General features: G+C 40.9%; 1 protein-coding gene across 2 annotated transcripts in view; it reads right to left on the bottom strand.

Annotated features, from left to right (window-relative positions):
- RYR3 (ryanodine receptor 3) overlaps positions 1–19507 on the bottom strand; it is a 563020-nt gene that overhangs the window by 298641 nt on the left and 244872 nt on the right. For both annotated transcript variants that reach the window (XM_034938474.3, XM_057299827.2), the window contains exons 10-12: positions 18583–18739; positions 5900–6073; positions 2136–2257 (exon numbers count right to left, since the gene is read on the bottom strand). In XM_034938474.3, the coding sequence (XP_034794365.3) occupies positions 2136–2257; positions 5900–6073; positions 18583–18739 (453 nt within the window). The remainder of the gene's footprint in view (positions 1–2135; positions 2258–5899; positions 6074–18582; positions 18740–19507) is intronic.

Genomic DNA, 19507 nt, shown 5'->3' with positions numbered 1-19507 from the left:
CATATTTTATGATTTATTAATTTAATGTATTAAATTGAGACAGAAAGCAGATTAGTGGTTGCCTAGGGCTGTGGGTGGCAACTAGAATAAACTGCAATGAGCATAGGAGATATTTTTGGAGTGATGGAAATGTTCTAAAACTGAACTGCAGTGATGGTTGTAAGGCTCTGCAAATAAATATATTAAAACTTACTGAATTGGCCAGGGATGGTGGCTCATGCCTATAAAGCCAACATTTTGGGAGGCTGAGGTGAGAGGATCACTTGTGCCCAGCAATTTGAGACCAGCCTGGGCAACACAGTGAGACCCCATCTCTACAAAAAAATTTAAAAATTAGCCAGGTGTAATGGTATTTATGTGTGGTCACAGCTACTCAAGAGGCTAAGGTGGGAGGATTGCTTGAGCTTGGATGGCAGAAAGGCTGCAGTGAGACCCTATCTCAAACAAACAAAAAAAAAAACAAAAAATAAAGTCTCACGGAACTGTATATTTAAAAGGATGAATTTTGTAATATGTAAATTCTACCTCAATAAAGATGTTTAAAAATAATTTTCCCATTGTCAGGCACATAACTCCCACTGACTTTTTAAAATAACAACTTTATTGAAATACAGTTCACATATCATACAGTAACCTATTTAAAGAGCACAATTCAATGGTTCACTAGCTTTTGGAATATTCAGAGTTGTGCAACCTTTGTCATGATCAGTTTCAGAATGTTTTCATCAGCTCTCCAAAAAGCTTTACACAGTAGCAGTCACTCTCCCTTTCCCCCTAAGACACCCCAGCCCTAGGTAACTCTTTCCACTTCTGCCTCTACTTTTTTCCTCTATAGATTGATCTATTCTGGACATTTTGGCCACGTGAATGAAAAAATATCCCAGGATAGCAGTTCTCAACTGAGGTTGATGTTACAATCACCTAGGGAGCTTCAATAAAATACTGGCATTTGAATCCAACATCTGCAGATTCTGATGCAATTGGTTTAAGATGTAGCCTGGGCATCAGGGTATTAAAACCTCCCCAGATAAATCTAGCATGTGGCCAAGGTTAAGATCTCTATTGTCAAGTTTAAATTTTAGCATGCATCAGCATTACCTGGAGGGCCTATAACAATATGAGTTGCTGGATCTTATTCTGAGGGTATCTGATTCAGTGTGTTTGAGGTAAAACCTGAGAATCTGCATTTTTAACAAGTTTGCAAGTGATGCTGATGCTCTGGTCCAGGGATGAACTTTAAGAATCTGTGGGAGATGTCAGAGCAGCAAGATGGAAGGAACCTGAGCCCTAGTAGCTAGGCCACCTATTTTCCCTAAACCACCTACCTACTTTATATTATTACTTAAACAAGAAGTAAAAGTTTACTCTGAACTGCAACAGCAGCCTATTCTATTTCCTAATACACATCCCTTGGACTGCAGTCCTTCAACAGCAAGAGAAGTCAAGATCTGAAAAAAAGTTACCATTTCATGCAAATTCACACATGTAATTTATACCCCTTGGCTTTAGAGAGATTTTCCTACAAGAGAAGAATGGTCTTGGAACACTGCACAGTTCACAACAGAATCAGTTTCTCATGGTAATTGGTGAAAACAATTCACAGAGTTCTGTTTTGGAAGCATTATTTAGACTGGAGGGATTATGATCCAAGCAGACAGTTCCGTTAATTTTCCCATTTAAGCCACAGCCACAGTTGGGTAACCCAAGGCTTCCAGTGCAAAGCTACTTTGATCCAAACCATAGCAGCAATTCTGAATGACTGTAGAAACCCTTTCTACATAACACATGGGGGAGTGTATCAGTTCCTCTTTGCTCTCTCTCTTTACGCACAAACATAAAATGGACCTATGCACTCCAACTCTTTTCACTTAATTTTCATGCAGAGATCTTGGATATTCATCACTCCAATCTGAGTAACTAATGGGGCTTGGGCATCTGTTGAACAAAGGGTGAAGCTAGTAGGAGTTCGCCTGTGTAGGAAATATGTTTCAGTCTCAAGCTCTTGATGGTAAAACTCTTTGCTGGTGTATCATTATTTCCTGAAAACATTCACAGTATCAAAAGGAGGTGGGTGGTGGTGTTGGCAGGCCACAGAGTCAAACTCACTAGGTAGAGGAGGAAAGGAGCTAACATACCTGACAAACTGGCTGAATAAGGCTGTAGTGTTCCGGATGATCCGAGCAGCCTGGGACTCCTCACGCTGGCATCTCTGCAGTGTTAATCCATCATCCATGTGGCCTTCCTGATGGAGTATGACCTACCCACAGAGCAAGGGACGGGAGCTCTAGGTTACAATTATTCCACATATGAGCAGTCAACATTTCCCGCAGTATTGCCCTCATCCCTCTTATTCCTTTCTCCAAATAAGCTCCCTTGGGTCCATTTTGAGAATGGGACATTAGTGAAGTTATTGCACCCATACGCCCTATTAGTGACATGTGAATCATTCCTTAGACACAGCGCTTTAATGAAAATGAAATTTTATGTGCCACCATGGTATGAGTTACCACATATTCCTCAGGCCTAGATTTGAAAGGGTGATAACATACCTCATAATTGATTTTTCTCTTAAAATGAACATAGAATCTTACCCTTGGAAATGGGAAAAGACACTGTGTTCAAAGCCTTTTCCTCCAGAGATGAATTGAAGAAAAAGACAGACAATTTAAAGCAAAATTCTGTACTGGGATCAGGCTTGGTTTCTCAACTGAAGGCCAACTACGCTGAGTTAGTTAATTGCAGGGCTGGGGAAAGCAGCTCAAGGTGGTAGCTGGCTTCTCTTGGAGGCTAGAGAGTAAATTTGAAAGCATGGGCTCTGATATCAGCAGACCTTTATCTAGTCCTGCAATGCTACTTACCAGCTGTGTGACCTTGGGCAAGTTAGTTAACCCCACTTGCTTTGGATTTCACCATCTGCAAATAGACTTATCTTGGAGGGTTGGAGGATTCAATGATTTACATGTAGTGAATTGGCATGGCACCTAGAATCTAATAAGTGCTCAATGAGTGTTTGTTATCAGAGGCAGTATAGTACTGATCTTAGATAAGTTATCTGGAAGCTAAGAGTATCTACTTGTCACTAAGGATATCATGACACAATTTTTTTGGGACTACCAGCTTTTTGTGTGGAGGTCAGGGGCTTTTTCCCTTAAAATGATCAAGTATGGGAAGATGTTAAGTGAGGTAGTTTGATCCTGGTTCAAGTCAAGGTCAAATCCTGATCCAAGTTCACTGGCATGGTTTCCTCTTGATGGAAGCAAGCAAAGAGAGACAAAGTGTAGATCCTGGAAGTCTACATGTCAACACAGACAAAACATGTGGCTCTAGAAAATATCTATAAAATAAAGATTGTTGGTCTCTCTCATTTTTAGCATAAAGAAACAACTTACTTTCCTTTCCATGTGAAACATCTCTTCCTTTTTATTATTTTGAAGGTACTTCCTCATATGATGAAATAGAATACTGGCTTGTTCATTTTTGAAACAAGACTTTGCATCCCATCTATATACTGCAGTGTAAGCATTAGCAAAGGATACTGTTACCATTGGAATCACTAACTGTTAGAAAATATTACTTTGTGAGAACATCTGAGCAACTGGTTAGCAATGTTGCATTTGGGTTTAGCAATACATTGCCACTATGTTTACTTTGGCCTGGGTCCCAGATTTCTGGTCCTTAAAGACCGAAATTCTTAGGTTTTACTTGTTCAGATAACACATTTAAAACTGGCTGGGGGAAATGCAGTTGTTAGAATGTTGTTATGAACCCTATTGATCTCAGCAGCCCAGTTCCTAAGGTCCTTCCTTCTCTCGGAGAAATCTTACAACTGAAGAGCAGGGAGAAGAAGCCTAAGATGGGAATAGGAAAGAGGGTGCTTTAAAGTGGGTACTCATCAGGTGTTTCATTCTGTTTGTGCTCGATTGGTTTTTCTTGATTACTGTTTTGTTCATTTCATAAAACACAACAGATTTAGACATCCTTTGTATTTTTAGAGAGGGCACTTAACATGCTTCTTAGGAAATGAAGCAGTGTAGCCCTGTCAAGGGCTGAGCACCATCACACCAGCTGGAGAGAGTTTATAAAAGCACCTCCCAAATTCACACATACATTCTAACAGTTAAATGAATCTGCGGGCTATGGTCCTAGAAGAGAAAGGCATGGCCAGACACAGTAAATCAACAATGCAAAATGAGATCTCTCCACATTTAGAGTCCTTGGAGTGTGTCCCTGCCCACCCAGAGTTACAGCCAAGATCCACAAATTCCACTTTCATTAAATGCTACCATTGCCTTAGTAGGTTTGAAAAACTGTAGAGGCTCTAGATGGTATTACTGCACTCTATAGAGGATTTAAGTTTCTTCTGATAGGCTGGTAAGAATAGAGGCTGGGTTTTTGGCATTTATTTTTTATTTGTTCTTATTCCCAGCATGCAGCCCTCATTCCCAGGGTGTAGCTCTTCTAAAGATCAACGGAAAGCCTACTGTATTTTCCAGGGCAATTCCAACTTGTCATACCCCGAACCCTGACTTGTATATCCCTAGTACTGTCATAATGTCAACATCTCTGCTTTGCTCTTCATTATCACAGCAGTTTCGCATTACTATTTTGGCTTCATACCCCATCCATGGTCAGCTTAGGATTCTAGAGGAAACTGCATGTAGAATTTTAGGCTCATGTTTTTGCAGTTCTCTCTACTCTGGACTCTTGGCACCTCGAGTCCCAGAAGCCTTGGCTGAACCTATGTCCAATCTGACTCTTTAGCACAACTGAGCTAATGCAAGATCCCATGCCCTAGTTCTGCAAATCAGCAAATGTGCTGAAGGAGAAAACAAAGATCAAGGTGGGCTCACCTTAGTGCACTTATGTTCTATGTGCAATATTTTGTGCTTATGTTTTGGGTGGCTTGGTTGTTGAAACCTTCCATTTTTTTTGAAGGTACTGTATCCAGCCTTTGCGGTTGTTTTCAGAAGAAGGGTTGGTCTCATACAAGCCAGATTATGTGGTCTCTTATTTATTCTATTTTCTATCCCCTCTTGATCATTTCATTTCCCCTTTTCTGGATATTTTCCTAGTCTGTGTTGCCTTACACAAAATTAAGATATTACCTTATGTTCATTCTCAACATCCTTTCTTATCATAACCTGCATTCTGGAAAACTTTTCATCATGACTACCTTAGGCTGCTATACCTCAACTACAGAGCACAGTGCCTCCTAGCACCTTATTCTGGGACTAGTTGACTATTTAAACCCATATTTTATAAGGGTATTTCAGGAATAAAAGCATCACATCCTTGACATCCATTATTTGGTTCCCACCAAAAGAAACACTGTTACGGCAATTGACTTTCTGGTAAATAGATGCTGCATGTACCCAAGCTAGTTTTTCTCGCTGGAGCTGGCTGTGATGCACCACTCAAATCAAGATACACTCTGTGGATACAGTGTCATTCCACAACATCCCTTCTTTCTGCCAGTGGGTTCCTGCGGGCTTGTTATTATGCAATCTGCATTTTCTCTGTAGAGATCTATTTAGTCTATTATGAAAACTGCACAATAACTCAATTATCCACTGAAATGAAGGCAGCAATGATGTGGATAATCCCAAGACAGCACATCACCAAAAGTCATTTAGATCAGGCTTTAGAGTACATTAAACACATCACCTCCTCCTCACAGATTTGCTGTGTATTTGTTTTTTCCCCCATTGAACATGGGGTCAAAGTATCCAAATTAGGCTGAAGTTTTGGAGAAACTGTGTACAATCTATCACAAAATAACTCTTCTGAATAGTAAGAAGTAAATCACAATCATGTCCACCTGGTTCTCAGAATCACTTCTATTGCCTAGTTGCTTCCAACTCAGGGTAAAACAATTGTAGACAGATATTCTGACTCTCACCTTTCTTTTTAGAGGTCCCAGGCGGGAAGTTTTGGCGTCTTGTGCTTTGTAGGTCACCCACAGACCACTGGCTATATGCTGCACAAAGCAGACAGAATCTCCATACTTGATTTCTGGAACTCCCATGCCTTCTATGTCTCGCTTGTGACTGGAGTCTAATTTCTCCTTGAGTTCCTAATTCATACACAAAAAGAAACAAACATAGGCATAGCTGATTAAATTAGAAGCTCAATATACAAAACGAATCACCTATGAAGAACCTGTAAGCTAGGCAACTGGTTACCAAAATAATCATGATGTGCCTGTCCAAGCCAGGATTTCAGAAAGACTTGTTTCCCTTATCTCTTGTTAATTGTAAAATCAATGGCTTTCGAGTTCTGGTTACTTCAGTGATTATTTAAATCCACGGGAAAAGGGGACACCTAGTAAGTTCTCTCTTCTGTTCTGATTTTGTGTAATTCTTCACTATATTTTCTACTTTCCTCATCCTGATTTATATACCTTAATAAGTAATCTGTTACTAGCCAATTAACTTATTTCCAGCGAGTGACATCTTCCATAATTGTAATGGTTATCTGTCACAAATGCACTGACTCAGAGGCTTTCATCATATCTATTGATTTCATGTAAAAATTTCTTATAAAAACCTGCAGAGAAAGGAGACCCTTTGAATACGCAGGGGTTACTACCGTGGCTTAGGCTAATGTAGTAATTTGTGTATCAGTCTCTTAGGGCCTCCTCAGTGGTGTGTTGTAGTCAAGCAGTTTCATTCTTCAGCTGTCACTGTTTCATTGCCTATTCTCCAGTGTGGAAAAGGGACTTCCTGTGCATCAGGTAACAACTCAGTGACAATCTGAACTACCTGTCACAATAGCGTGTCATGAGGTAGACCTCTGATGCATGGTAGCTTCTTCTCCTCCTCATCAATCAGGGCCTCCGTGGTTCTATTCTGAATGGTTATACCCTATTTCCATTTCTTCTCTACATCTTGCATTAAATTGCTCATTTGTAAAAGCCATTAAGCAGGCAGCAATTTGAACTTTCACAGAATAAAAAACGGCTGTTACCTATTTGCAAAAACATTTCTCTCTCTCTCTCTTTTTTTTTTCTTTTTGAGCCCAGGGTCTCACTCTGTCACCCAGGCTGGAGGACAGTGGTACAATCCTGGCTCACTGCAACCTCTGCCCCCAGGCTCAAGTGATCCTCCCACCTTACCCTTCCGAGTAGCTAGGACTCCAGGTGCAGGCCACTGCACCTGGCTAATCTTTTGTATTTTTGTTGTTGTTGTTTTGTGTTTTGCAGAGACAGGGTTTCCCCATGTTGCCCAGGCTGATCTTGAACTCCCGGGCTCAAGCAATCCACCCACCTCGGCCTCCACATTCTTCTCATTCTTAATAGTGGAACAAATAGCAGCATATGTATTGCGTCATTACCATGCTCAGTACAATGTTCTAAGTTCTTTACATGGATTAACTCTCCATAGTAGCCTCTGATGTAGCTACAAATGCCATTCCAATTTTACAGATGAGAAAATGAAGGAGGTAAATTTGCCCAAGATCATTCAGGAAGTAATGACAGGATTTAAACCAGGGAGTCCAGCTCCAGAGTCTGCACTCTTCTCCTACTCTAAACTACTACTCACCCTTCAAAACCCTGCTCAGAGGTTACCTCTGTAAAGGAAGAGTTAGTCTCTCCTGCTGTTCTTCCCCAGCACAGTCTAATTGCTTTATTGGGCACTTAGCACATCATAATGTAAAATGTGTTTGTCTATATGACATTTTCTTTTTGTCAGGCTATGAAAAAAATCAAGGGCACAGGCCAAATTTCAATTAACTTTGGATTTATAACAAAGTTCAACACCTATCAATTACTTAATGGACATATATTGAGAGAATATATAGAGCTGAGTAATTTTTCTTTCACATTTATTTTTCATTTCCACTCTTATTTTCCTTCAAGCTTTCATAAAAACAAAATTATTTTGCACAGCATTTAAAGGATCACTTGGAGCAATATTAGCACTTTACAAGAAATTTCTTTTTCTTTTAAATGTGTGTGTTGAAACATTGGCTGGATTATTAAATATGACTTAATTTTTTCAAGCAGCAACATAACATCCAAGGATAAGTATGAATTTTTCTTTTTTAAAAAGATTATTTCCAGAAAAACATATTTCTGATTTTATAACATTAGCTAATAGGAAAAGAGTATTTGATATATGAGATTTTCTTTATAGACAATTCATCAAGAATGCATTTATTCTATAAAACAATGGATACTTGATTTTCACTGCAGAAATATTCATAGCTCTAGAGACACTCAAGCCAGTAACAGGACTGAAAAGATGCCAAAATTCTCATCTCTAATCTGCTCTCTAACCATAGCTAATGCAGTGGTTAAAAATTATGCACATCACAACTGTTAAATATGAATAATTACATTGATTTCTAATAGCTCCTGATTAAAATAACTCATATTATCCAACTATCAATGACTATGGTAACTTCATTACTTTCTTGCGTTTCACTTATTTAAACATGGCTTTGCAAAAAAAAAAAATACAAAGATCTGTTTTTCTGGAATTACTGAAATAAATGAATCATTATTCTGTACAGAAAGGAGTGTTTCTGTGTCTTTGTTTTTACAAAACAGCATCGGCTTCCAAATTCTATGGTAGTCACTGCAGTGGGCACTTCTAATGTAATAGAACGGCAGCAACAACAAACAAAGATCTAGAGACAAAATCCATATGCAACCCAATGCAACCCTAAACAATAATGATAAATCAGTAAAGGAAATTAAAGAGCTCGGTGATGGAGAGGCTTGATTTTATTGACAGCACATTGGTGATTTTCTTTTGACTTGAGTATGAACTAATGCTCCCTTCTGTTTTTACTTGAATATGGTCCCAGCTGCAGTCACCCTACTGCTAGAAATGGAAACTTTCTAAAAAACAGAGCTAATCCAATCATTCTCTTTCAATAACTCCCAAGTTCCTATGGAATACAATTGTTATCTCTAAAGTTCTTATATCCCAAATGCTCTAACAAAATTGGACTAAGAGTACTTCTATTTATTTATCAAATATTCCCCTTCTCTGGGCCTTTACTGACTGACACTTTCTGTTTGGAATTCCCCAGCCTCACCTTGGCATCTCTACATCTGTATTGTTTATATTTCATATCTTCTGTATATTACAGTATTTCAGTATTTTTAAAACCTTTCTGGCTGGAGAGAGACGGCCCTTCTTGTTAGAGGTAGCAAAGGGCTCAGCTGCATGCCTTTGATATGCAATCTAATCAATTCACAGCCAGACCTCCTCTAGCTGGTTCATACATTCCAAGAGGCAATATTCCTCTGCCTTCCCAAGGCCAGGTACTAGGCAGATAAGGACCACCTCTATAGCTTACAGCCCCCTGAAATCACTCAAACTAGCAAATCCCAAACTGTTTACCCCAGCCTTGCCTTGCCTTAACCATGGAAACCCCAACAAAAGTGGTAGTGTAGGCTGTCACCTTGCTTCTGCCCCTTGTCTGCCTCCTGACCAAAGCTGGTGCTTCCCTATGTGACCCTGCATGGTGTGGCACGTCTCCTGTTGCTAGGATCTGTGAGTATAATAAACTTTGTTTTCCTAAGCCTCTCCTGTGTCTCCTCACATGGCTGCACCTGACTGATGATCACATAAAGGAACATAGCACAACATCTCATCCATCAAGCCTTCTCTACTTAGCCAAAGCTGGAGGATACCTGTACACATTCTCTGATCTCATGGTTTTGTGGACCCTGAACGGACTGTCCTTTCCAGGGCCAGCCAATTCCTAAAATGGTCAAGGACTCATCTGGGTATGCAAACCCAGGACTCACCTTTTATATGCAAACCAACTCAAAGCGCATAAAGCCAACCTCCTCCTTTACCCTATGGACCCCCATTTCCCTAGACTAATCTCCCCAGGGCCGGTACCAGACAACTAATAGCAACTCCCATGCTCCAGAGCCTGCTGAAATTATTCAAAGTAGACAACCCTATGCCCATTTATCCTGCCTAGCCAGCCCATCCCTTTCTATGGAAACCACGAAAAGGCTTTCCCCCAGCTTCCCCTCACTCTCTCTGCCTCCTGGAGGATGGCACTTCTCTATGTGGCCCTGTGTGGTATGGCGTGTCCATTTCTCTTGGGAACTGTGAGTAACAAGTGTTCTTTTTCAATGCTGATTGTCTCCTGATTTATTGGCTTCATCATACCTGAATAATAAAATCTATATTTTAAAAACATGTATTGTTGTTGGTATACTAGCTGCCCCCTGCCAGATTGAAAATGCCAAAGGTGTAAAACTGGGATTTCTGGGTCAAATGGTATTTCTAGTTCTAGATCCCTGAGGAATCGCCACACTGTCTTCCACAATACCAAAGGAATATAAATCATGCTGCTATAAAGACACATCCACACGTATGTTTATTGTGGCACTATTCACAATAGCAAAGACTTGGAACCAACTCAAATGTCCAACAATGATAGACTGGATTAAGAAAACGTGGCACATATACACCATGGAATACTATGCAGCCATAAAAAATGATGAGTTCATGTCCTTTGTAGGGACATGGATGAAGCTGGAAACCATCATTCTCAGCAAACTATTGCAAGGGCAAAAAACCAAACACCGCATGTTCTCACTCATAGGTGGGAATTGAACAATGAGAACACTTGGACACAGGAAGGGGAACATCACACACCGGGGCCTGTTGTGGGGTGGGGGGATGGGGGAGGGATAGCATTAGGAGATATACCTAATGTAAATGACTAGCTAATGGGTGCAGCACACCAACATGGCAAGTGTATACATATGTAACAAATCTGCACGTTGTGCACATGTACCCTAGAACTTAAAGTATAATAAAAAATAAATAAATTAAAAAAAGAATGTTCTCAAAAAAAAAAACTGGGATTTCTTTATATTTCATACGATGCTTAAAACTGGTTGCAAATCATTGCTTTATTGTTCTGCAGGCATTCAATCTGTATCTGTTTATCTGCATCAACCTTGTTTATGTTAGATGATAAGCTGATTCTAAGAAGGAAGAGGTTATCTGGCCTAATATGTGTTGAAGGGCAGTAATCATTATCCTCTGCCTCCACTGACAGCTTATTAAGGAAATGCTCATGACCACGTCATAATTGTCATATTAGTATTTGGCTGAGATGATCAAATTGCTACGACTGGTTTAATATTCCTGGAATATTAAATGTTTGGCTGGAGATGATCAAGTTGCCAAGATTGGTTTAATATTCCTGGAAGGATGAAGAAAGGAATTAGAACCCGGCCGGGCGTGGTGGCTCATGCCTGTAATCCCAGCACTTTGGGAGGCCGAGGTGGGTGGGTCATGAAGCCAGGAGATCAAGACCATCCCGGCCAACATGGTGAAACCCCATCTCTACTAAAAATACAAAAATGAGCTGGGTGCGTTGGTACGTGCCTGTAATCCCAGCTACTCAGGAAGCCGAGGCAGAAGAATTGCTTGAACCAGGGAGTCGGAGGTTGCAGTGAGCCAAGATCGCACCACTGCACTCCAGCCTGGCAACTGAGCGAGACTCTGTCTCAAAAAATCAATAAAAAATAAAAAATAGAGAAACTAGAACCAATAGTTGCCCAGGCCTGGTTCAAACTAGGTATTGCGCTAAGTACTTTACAATGAAAATGCCATCACGCGAATTCACCAGGGACCCACAAAGTGGTATGTATCACACATGACACTTTACATTTCCTCTAAATCTTTCAATGGCCCTATGGCTTGTATTATCCTACTTTATAGATGATAACACCAAGGCTTGCAGAGTTTGAGCGACTTGCTCAAAGCCACATAGTTGTAAGTAATAGAACATAATCCAAAATCAGGTACAATTCCAAAGCCAGGTATAATTCACTTGAACAGAATTTCTGAATGGTTACCATTACCAGTAGCACAGTTAACTAATTAATTGTACCAATAGTTTAGTTGCTTAAAGGTTAATATGAAGAAAAAGTTGAAAACATATACTACTATTAGAAAATGGCTTTAGGTTCATACAAATTTTGAGTTATACATATAAATCAACAAGCACAGCAAGGTGGTATAGTCTATATTCAGAGTACAATTGGAGTTTGGAAAAAAAAACAACTCTACCGGGGAGTTAGGGATGGTTTTACACAAGAATTTCTACCTGATGTGAGTGCAGCCAGGGGAGAGAGGAGTGAAGGGGAATGAGGAAGGGATTGGCTTTCTAGTAAAAGGGGCACCGCACGGCAAGAAGAATGCTGGAATCCAGAAAGAGATGAGAGCAAAAATTAAGGACTCTGAACTCTATTCTACAGGTTCATGTTTCTCAAGCTCATATTGTTAACAGACTTCGTGTGGGAAAAATATGACTGTGGACAAATACTGAATCTTCTTCTAAGAGTCAAAGGGAATATCATGATCATATAAGCTCTTGTTAGTCCTGTGGTAAAAACAAAACATCAGCATCAATGAAAACATCAAAATGACCTTTTGAACTCTAATGCAGCATTTTGTTTATTTCCTCCCACTATTATCATTGTTTGGAATGTCTCTTGGGAAAAGCTAGTGTAAGTAATGGAAAGCCACTGAAACACAGAGTTGCATCTTAGAATAACCATTCTGGCATCAATGTGAATGATGGGCTGAAAAGAAACATGGCTGGAGATGGTTGAGTTGTAAGTTACGCCATTAGTATCTAGGATGATATGTGGAATGGAGTAGCTTCTAATTGATGCTTATTAATTAGAGTGAAATGTGTTATTTAATACAATTAAGCCACCTGTGTTTACAGAAGACAAGAAAGTACCTTTTACAATACAGGACTGTAGGCACCCTGATATGTTTCAGAGGAAAAGTAGACATGGGAAGGTGGAGCCCATTCATGGATGCTGGGGTGAGCCTTCAAGAAACTCCTGGTTAGCCCACGATTTCCACGTGTCTCTGGAGAAACCTTGAGGAATCACCTTTGGGTTTATTTCTATATCAATACAGGCCCCTTAAGACTTTCTCATCTAGAATTTGAGATCTTCGTATTGCCCTTAAAAACCACACACTATAGGACATTGGTAAGAGTCTAGCTGGCCTCAAGCTTTGTGTGGGAAGAGGAGGAACGCCTTCCTCTGTTTACTACATGCCGGGAAGCAGATTCATCTGCCTTATTGGGGAAGGCATATTTCTTCAGCAGAAGTCACTGTACTGGGCTCTTTTCTCCGTATTTCTCATTTAACCCTTGCACCACCACCTTGAGATAAGCAGCACTACTTCCATTTTATGGATAAGAAAACTACCAGGTCATCTTCATGGTCTCATTTAATCTTCACAGCTATCATTCAAGACACACTTTTTTTTAAATCTCTATTTTTCACAAAACATATTAACAGCATATGGCAGAGCCAGGGTTCAAACCCAGGCTTCTTCCACTTCAAAGCCCAAGGTTTTCCTTGACTGACTCTCTATATTTGGTCCACTTTGAACAATAAACACTAGAGAAAGCACATCAACTTAAAGTTTAAAAATCCTTTGTAGATTTTATTTAAAATGAAGCTGCAGTAAGTGATGTTGTCTTTAGGCATTTGAATCTTACTATCCATATTTTCTTCTTTCCCCTTCCCTCCTTTGCTCCATACCCTCCCTTTCCCCAGTGGATAACTTGGTGAGAAAACGGAGCAAGCAAAGGGACTGGCAAAAACAGCGCGGTTTCTGCACCAGAGTTTCAGAGACAGGTGCACCATGAGCACAGCTGTCACCTTGGTTAGGGGTGCTGTGGCTGCAAAGGTTAAAGGGCATGTGAAACGTAGGCAGGGAAGTCACATTTGGCCAAGAACACCATGCTTAACACATAGATGTTTCACAAATGTTTACTAAACTGAATTTAATGTTTTTATACAGTGAGAAAAAATTTACACTAATTGGGAACAGTGATAGCTCTATACCCTTACACTATGAAATAGGCAACATTCGAGAATCTATCCCAATCATTCAAGATGTATGGTGTAGTCATTTAAAATGGCTATTTAAAGCACTTTTAAAGTGGCTTTACAAAAAGCGGCTATATATAAGGCCTGCTTTAACATTATTAATTCACCCTTCCCTGAAAAAAATTCAATGCTGTAAACTGACATTGAGTCATGACATCTAAACAGACAATATTGCCGTGCAGGAGTAAATATTAAATCACATTATCTGAAATCCTTGTGGGAATGGCCTTGCAATGTCAAGACCATGGAAAAATGATGTGAAATCAAGTTCATAGAAATTTGACTTAGATGTTCAAAATAAAATGAATCTCTCTCATTGGGTGTGTACTGGGAAGAGATTACAGTAGCAAAATGATTACACAAGGATGGCAGGATGTTTCTGTAAAGATAATGGAGGTTGGCCAGGCACAGTGGCTCACGCCTGTAATCCCAGCACTTTGGGAGGCTGAGGCGGGCGGATCACGAGGTCAGGAGATCGAGACCGTCCTGGCTAACATAGTGAAACCCCGTCTCTACTAAAAATACAAAAAAATTAGCCAGGTGTGGTGGTGGGTGCCTGTAGTCCCAGCTACTCGGGAGGCTGAGGCAGGAGAATGGCGTGAAGCCGGGAGGCGGAGCTTGCAGTGAGTCGAGATCGCGCCACTGTACCTCCAGCCTGGGCGACAGAACGAGACTCCATCTCAAAAAAAAAAAAAAAAAAAAAAAGATAATGGAGGTTAGAATGAAATGGATTTCACTCTATTTCAAGGTATGACCACACTGATGTAACCCTTCAGCAAGCATTTTTCAAACTTACTACAAGACATTCTGGGATGCAAAAATAAAGCAGGGTAGGGTATGTGTGGTCCTTGTCATCCAGGGCCTCCCAGTCAAGGAAGTGATGGCCTTAAGAATGCATGAGCAGGTTTTCCTCTCACAAAGAGCACTTGACACTTGCCTGAAAGCATGAGAAGGCGCTCACTGTGGTAGAGTGCAGAGGGGCAAAAGGCGTTCAGGCACAAGTTTGGTGGTGGTTAGAAAAAAACAAATATGTTCCAAGACTGATAAATAGTATGCCGGAGCTCAAGGCAACCTCAGGCAAGTGGCAAGAGACACAATGGAAGGGCAGGCAGCAGTCAGGTCCGAAAGATCTTTTATGACAGACTTCAAATGAAGTGCAAATTGATGAAGAATTGTGTTCCAGGTCTCACAGAGAGCAGATGAGAATCAAGGCCCGATCTGGGCTAACTTTGAAGCCAGGCTTTGTCTTACACAACACCACTCTCAGATCAAAGGGATAAGGCTGGGACGCTGTATTTTGGAAGTAATACTACATCCTAGCCCTCCAATTTGAGTTGCATCAGCTGCTGAAGTTGGGGGAAGGAGGACCTTGATCAAGATCACATCCTGCTCCTTATTCTATGTGATTTGTATAGCCTGCTCTAAGTCTTCAGTCTGATTCCATTTGAGCCAGGCCCCAGCCAATAACTGCAGCTGGTTGGTTCTTGGACTTGGTCACCTTTCAGCAAGGCTCAATCACACCTCCATCTTATGCACATACAAGATGCACTGGGGCACCTGCCATCTTCCTGCTAATGGCAGGCTGCTAAGGATGTTAGCACGCACCTGCAGCTGTCCAGTGGCCCCTAATTTAGTAGTCATAACTGTCACAAGCTAATGCAACCTGACAGAAAATGTGGACTGGGAAGCTCGTCATTACCAAATGACTCACGGCCCAGCACACCCAGTGTCCTCCCAAAACACATGACTAAAGCCCCAACAGTGCTCTTCCCAAGAGCCTCTTTTTCTCCTTTTTCAGATTCTCCAACATATGGAGAGGATCAGATGAACACCCTGCTTCCTCACCCTCTGCTCCAGTCCCATAGGAAACAGATGACTGTCTCCACCACTCCCTCAGCCTTCCCAACTCCTATGCCACCACACAGATCCTGAACCGCTATCTCAGGCTACCATTTGCCACCTGCTCTGTCACATAACACCTGTAGCAGGCAAGGGCTGGCAAGATGATTCAGTGCCCTTACATTGTTGAGAAACAGAGCCCCAAACCTCTTTCTGCTGGGTATTGTCACTAGCGCCCAGGGAGGGGAAGCACAGAGAGTGCATTTAAGGAAAGCCCGTGCCAAGCAAGGCAAGAATATGCTTACTAAGCAGGCACATGGAAGCCCAGGAAAATCAGGGCCTTTCCAGCGCCCTTCCCCCACAGTTATTTGGATGGTGTATGACAGTTATGCGTTCTCCACATGCTCTTCCTTATTGGGCAGCTTCACAGTCTAAGGTGCCAAAGCCCTGCCCACACAACGTCCCAAAGAAACCCTGACATCCAGTGGGAACACAGCCATATCTTGGCCTGCCATAGAGCCTAAGCCATTTTAATTTCCGTTCCTTTCAAATTGAAATGAAGGTAGCTAGGTTGAATACTACCGCATGGAGACTTATTTAAAATCTCTAGCATAGTGACTCCAGTGAAATGTAACCACATTGCCAAGTGCACAGGACAATGTGACTCATGGGTGACCTTTGCCCCCAGCTCTGCTATGCCGATGGCCCCCGTGGTACCATGACGACTTTCCAGCCATGCGCTGCTTGCTTCTCCATACATGGAAATGGAGGAACTTGGGGAGATAAGCAACGGACCCTTTGAAGGGAAATGTATTCAGAGGCCAGAAGTGATGTCAAGTGGAAGGAATGTTACAAGGTCTCTATGGGGCTCTGAGCTTTCCTTGCTTCCCCCAGAGACCACAGCACAGTGCTGAGCCATGCTCCACAAGGCTGAGCCAAAACGGAATAGAATGGAAGAGTCCCCTTGGAACAGGATCCTGCCTGCTGCCTGGAAGGCCGCCTGATACTGTGCTGGAAGAAAAGCCCCTTTTTGAAATGGTAAAGACCTCGAGGTCATTGTTCTAACCTTGGCAGCATATCCCGAGTGGGTCAAGGAGAAAGTGGGTAGAATGCTCAAAGAAGGAAAGGGCCAAACTGGCATTCTTAGGAAAACACTTGCTTGGTCATTAGCCACGATGAGTCATTTCTTATTTTCCACCTCCCTCTTCTACTGCCGCCCACCTTCAGCTCCCACTCCATGTCCCAGTCTCTGTTCTTATGACTTTCCTGTTGCTTTGTTTCACTGAATCTTTCAGAAAGTTGCATTGCTCTAAATCACTTCCTGGAGGCAAAAATATTCACTAAATAGATATAAATTTGAATTTAAAGAATCCCTCTTGTGCTGGGAATCTAAAAAAAAAATGATAGCAAAGTGAGGAAGATATGCTCAGAAAACCAGAATGAAATCAGAGTCAATAGCCATTGGAAGAGAAGCAGATGGAAGATGACATTTGAGAGACGGTTAGGAAGATGTGAACAGGAAGCTCATGTCTTTTAATATTCGAAATAAAGATATGAAAAAAGCCCAATTCTGATATAGGGCAATATTAAAGAGAAAAAACTACATGCCAAAGAGTTTCTCTGCCTAAAAAGACCATAGGAGCACAAAATGAGGGAGAAAACAGACTCTGAATCCCTGCACCAAAGAAGGGGACAGTGCTGACTATCTTCTTCAGGTGCATTAGGAAGCAGAGATGCCCCACAGAAAATTCAGCTGTCAGCCTCACACCTAGTCATAGACGAACAGAATCCTCAACAACCCTTGAGTGAAATCATGGTGAGAACACATATCAAGATTTATTTCTGGAAAAGAGCAAAGAATGAAACTAAAGGTGACACTCCCAAAGGAGATATTGAGCTATACTCTTAGGAAGTGCAGACTTCCTGCTAACTGTGCAAGCATCTGTGCAGAGCCCTTCTCATGCTTGGATGATCTTTCCAGAACACTCATAAAGTGACAGACCATCCAACTGTCTGTCAGAAGTTAGCTCAGCATGCAATTCTGACCGTTCAGCTAGATCCAGCTCTGAGTTAGACAGAGTAGAAGCTTGGCTGAACATTAAAGGTGGCGGTTTCTAAAAAAGAATAGTTGTCTACATACACATCAAACGGTAAAGCAATTAATTCGAGGTTAACCTAACTACCAGAGGATCCATTCTTAATGAAGGTTTGGGATGGATAGGAGAAAACTAAGAGATGTGGGGAGTAGGGATAGTTAAGGAAAAGAATGAGGAAGGTACTAGTAAATTTTATATATAGATATTAATAACTGCAAGATAATGTTATGTCCAGAATGTCTTCTCTGCATCATTAAAAAAATTTAAACAAATATAGCACTGAAGCTCATGCTTTTTACATTTACATCTTTTTTTTATTTAACAAATTACCTTTTTATTTAAACAAATGTAGCTCTGAAACTCATGCCTCCATGTTACTATTGCTTTAAAGGAGTGAAGAATATAACTTGGAATTTATCAAAGACAACTCAGAATGCATTAAACAACAACAATAGTTTCCATTAGCCTTTGAGCAACACTGTCCATTCCTATGCTCCTTGCACTTTCCAGGACTTTCCACACTCTCCTTTTGCTCAAGACTTCAACCTTCATCCAAGGTACATATTCCTCCATGAACTCAATTCAAAAGATAAAAGAAGAAAGTGTTTATCTATCTTAGGGCAAATTTCCAATTTCACTTTGTTCCAGCCTACTTTCTTTTCCAGTTATAGTTCTACCTGGAGGTTTCTGAGTTTTCACTTTTAGAACAGGGTCAAAGTCCACTTTATCACACCTTACCTTTGATGCCCGGAAAGAGAAAGCTGTGGACTTGGTGTCTGACTTTGCCCGGTCTTGCAGTATAAGGCCTTGGTCTTCTGTCAAGGCCAGGTAGTGGCCTGTGGTGAGATGCCGGAGTCGGAAAGCCTGGCCCCATCTGATGTTACTGCCACTCCAGCTGGGCAGATGAAACAGACAAGAAATTGCATTTATACAAAAATAAGTCCTTTTCAGTATTTATCCTATGCTTTCTTACACATGCTAGCAGACTTATAACCCTTCTGGTGTCCATCCTTAAGGGAAAACGCACCAGGCTCCTGGCTTGCTGTTGGATTTCATGTCTGCCTACAACCCAGCATAGTGCTCTTTCTTGATGACATCAACAAGGAATGATCTTGAAGGCAGGTCAGTGGCTTCATACAACTGGAAGTCCCAGGTTTCCAATTTTTCCTTTACTCCACTGAAAGGTCTTGATGCAAATAATCACAAATCAATGGGAAGCTTGTCTTTGAATGGAAACTTGTTTCTGGGAAAGCCTTTCCAAACCTGCCATCTGAACTAAAACGTATTACTACCACAAAGAGTCCTATCTTCAAGGGAAATAGTAAAAATACCTGCACAGCTTACACTTGCCAGACAAAGAGAGACAACAAACAAGCATAAGTCAACAATGAATTATGTTAAAAGGATAAATTCTATGGAAAATAAGTAAATCAGGATAAAAGGATTAAGACAAGTGAGAACTCATATTGAATACCGTCCTCTTCATGGTCCTTCATCAAAAGATCAGCACTCAGCAAAAGTTATGGTAAGTGTTACGGGAGAAATTATCCACTGAATAATCTAACTCAAAATTTATCTTTTTAAAATATTTGCTCATATGCAAAATACTTATCTCTTAAGAATATAAGGTTTAAGAGAGATGTGTGAAATTTTGAAACCACTC

Source organism: Pan paniscus, chromosome 16 (genome assembly GCF_029289425.2).
Source record: "Pan paniscus chromosome 16, NHGRI_mPanPan1-v2.0_pri, whole genome shotgun sequence".
Classification (NCBI taxonomy): domain Eukaryota; kingdom Metazoa; phylum Chordata; class Mammalia; order Primates; family Hominidae; genus Pan; species Pan paniscus.
This window is presented reverse-complemented; position numbering and strand designations above follow the sequence as displayed.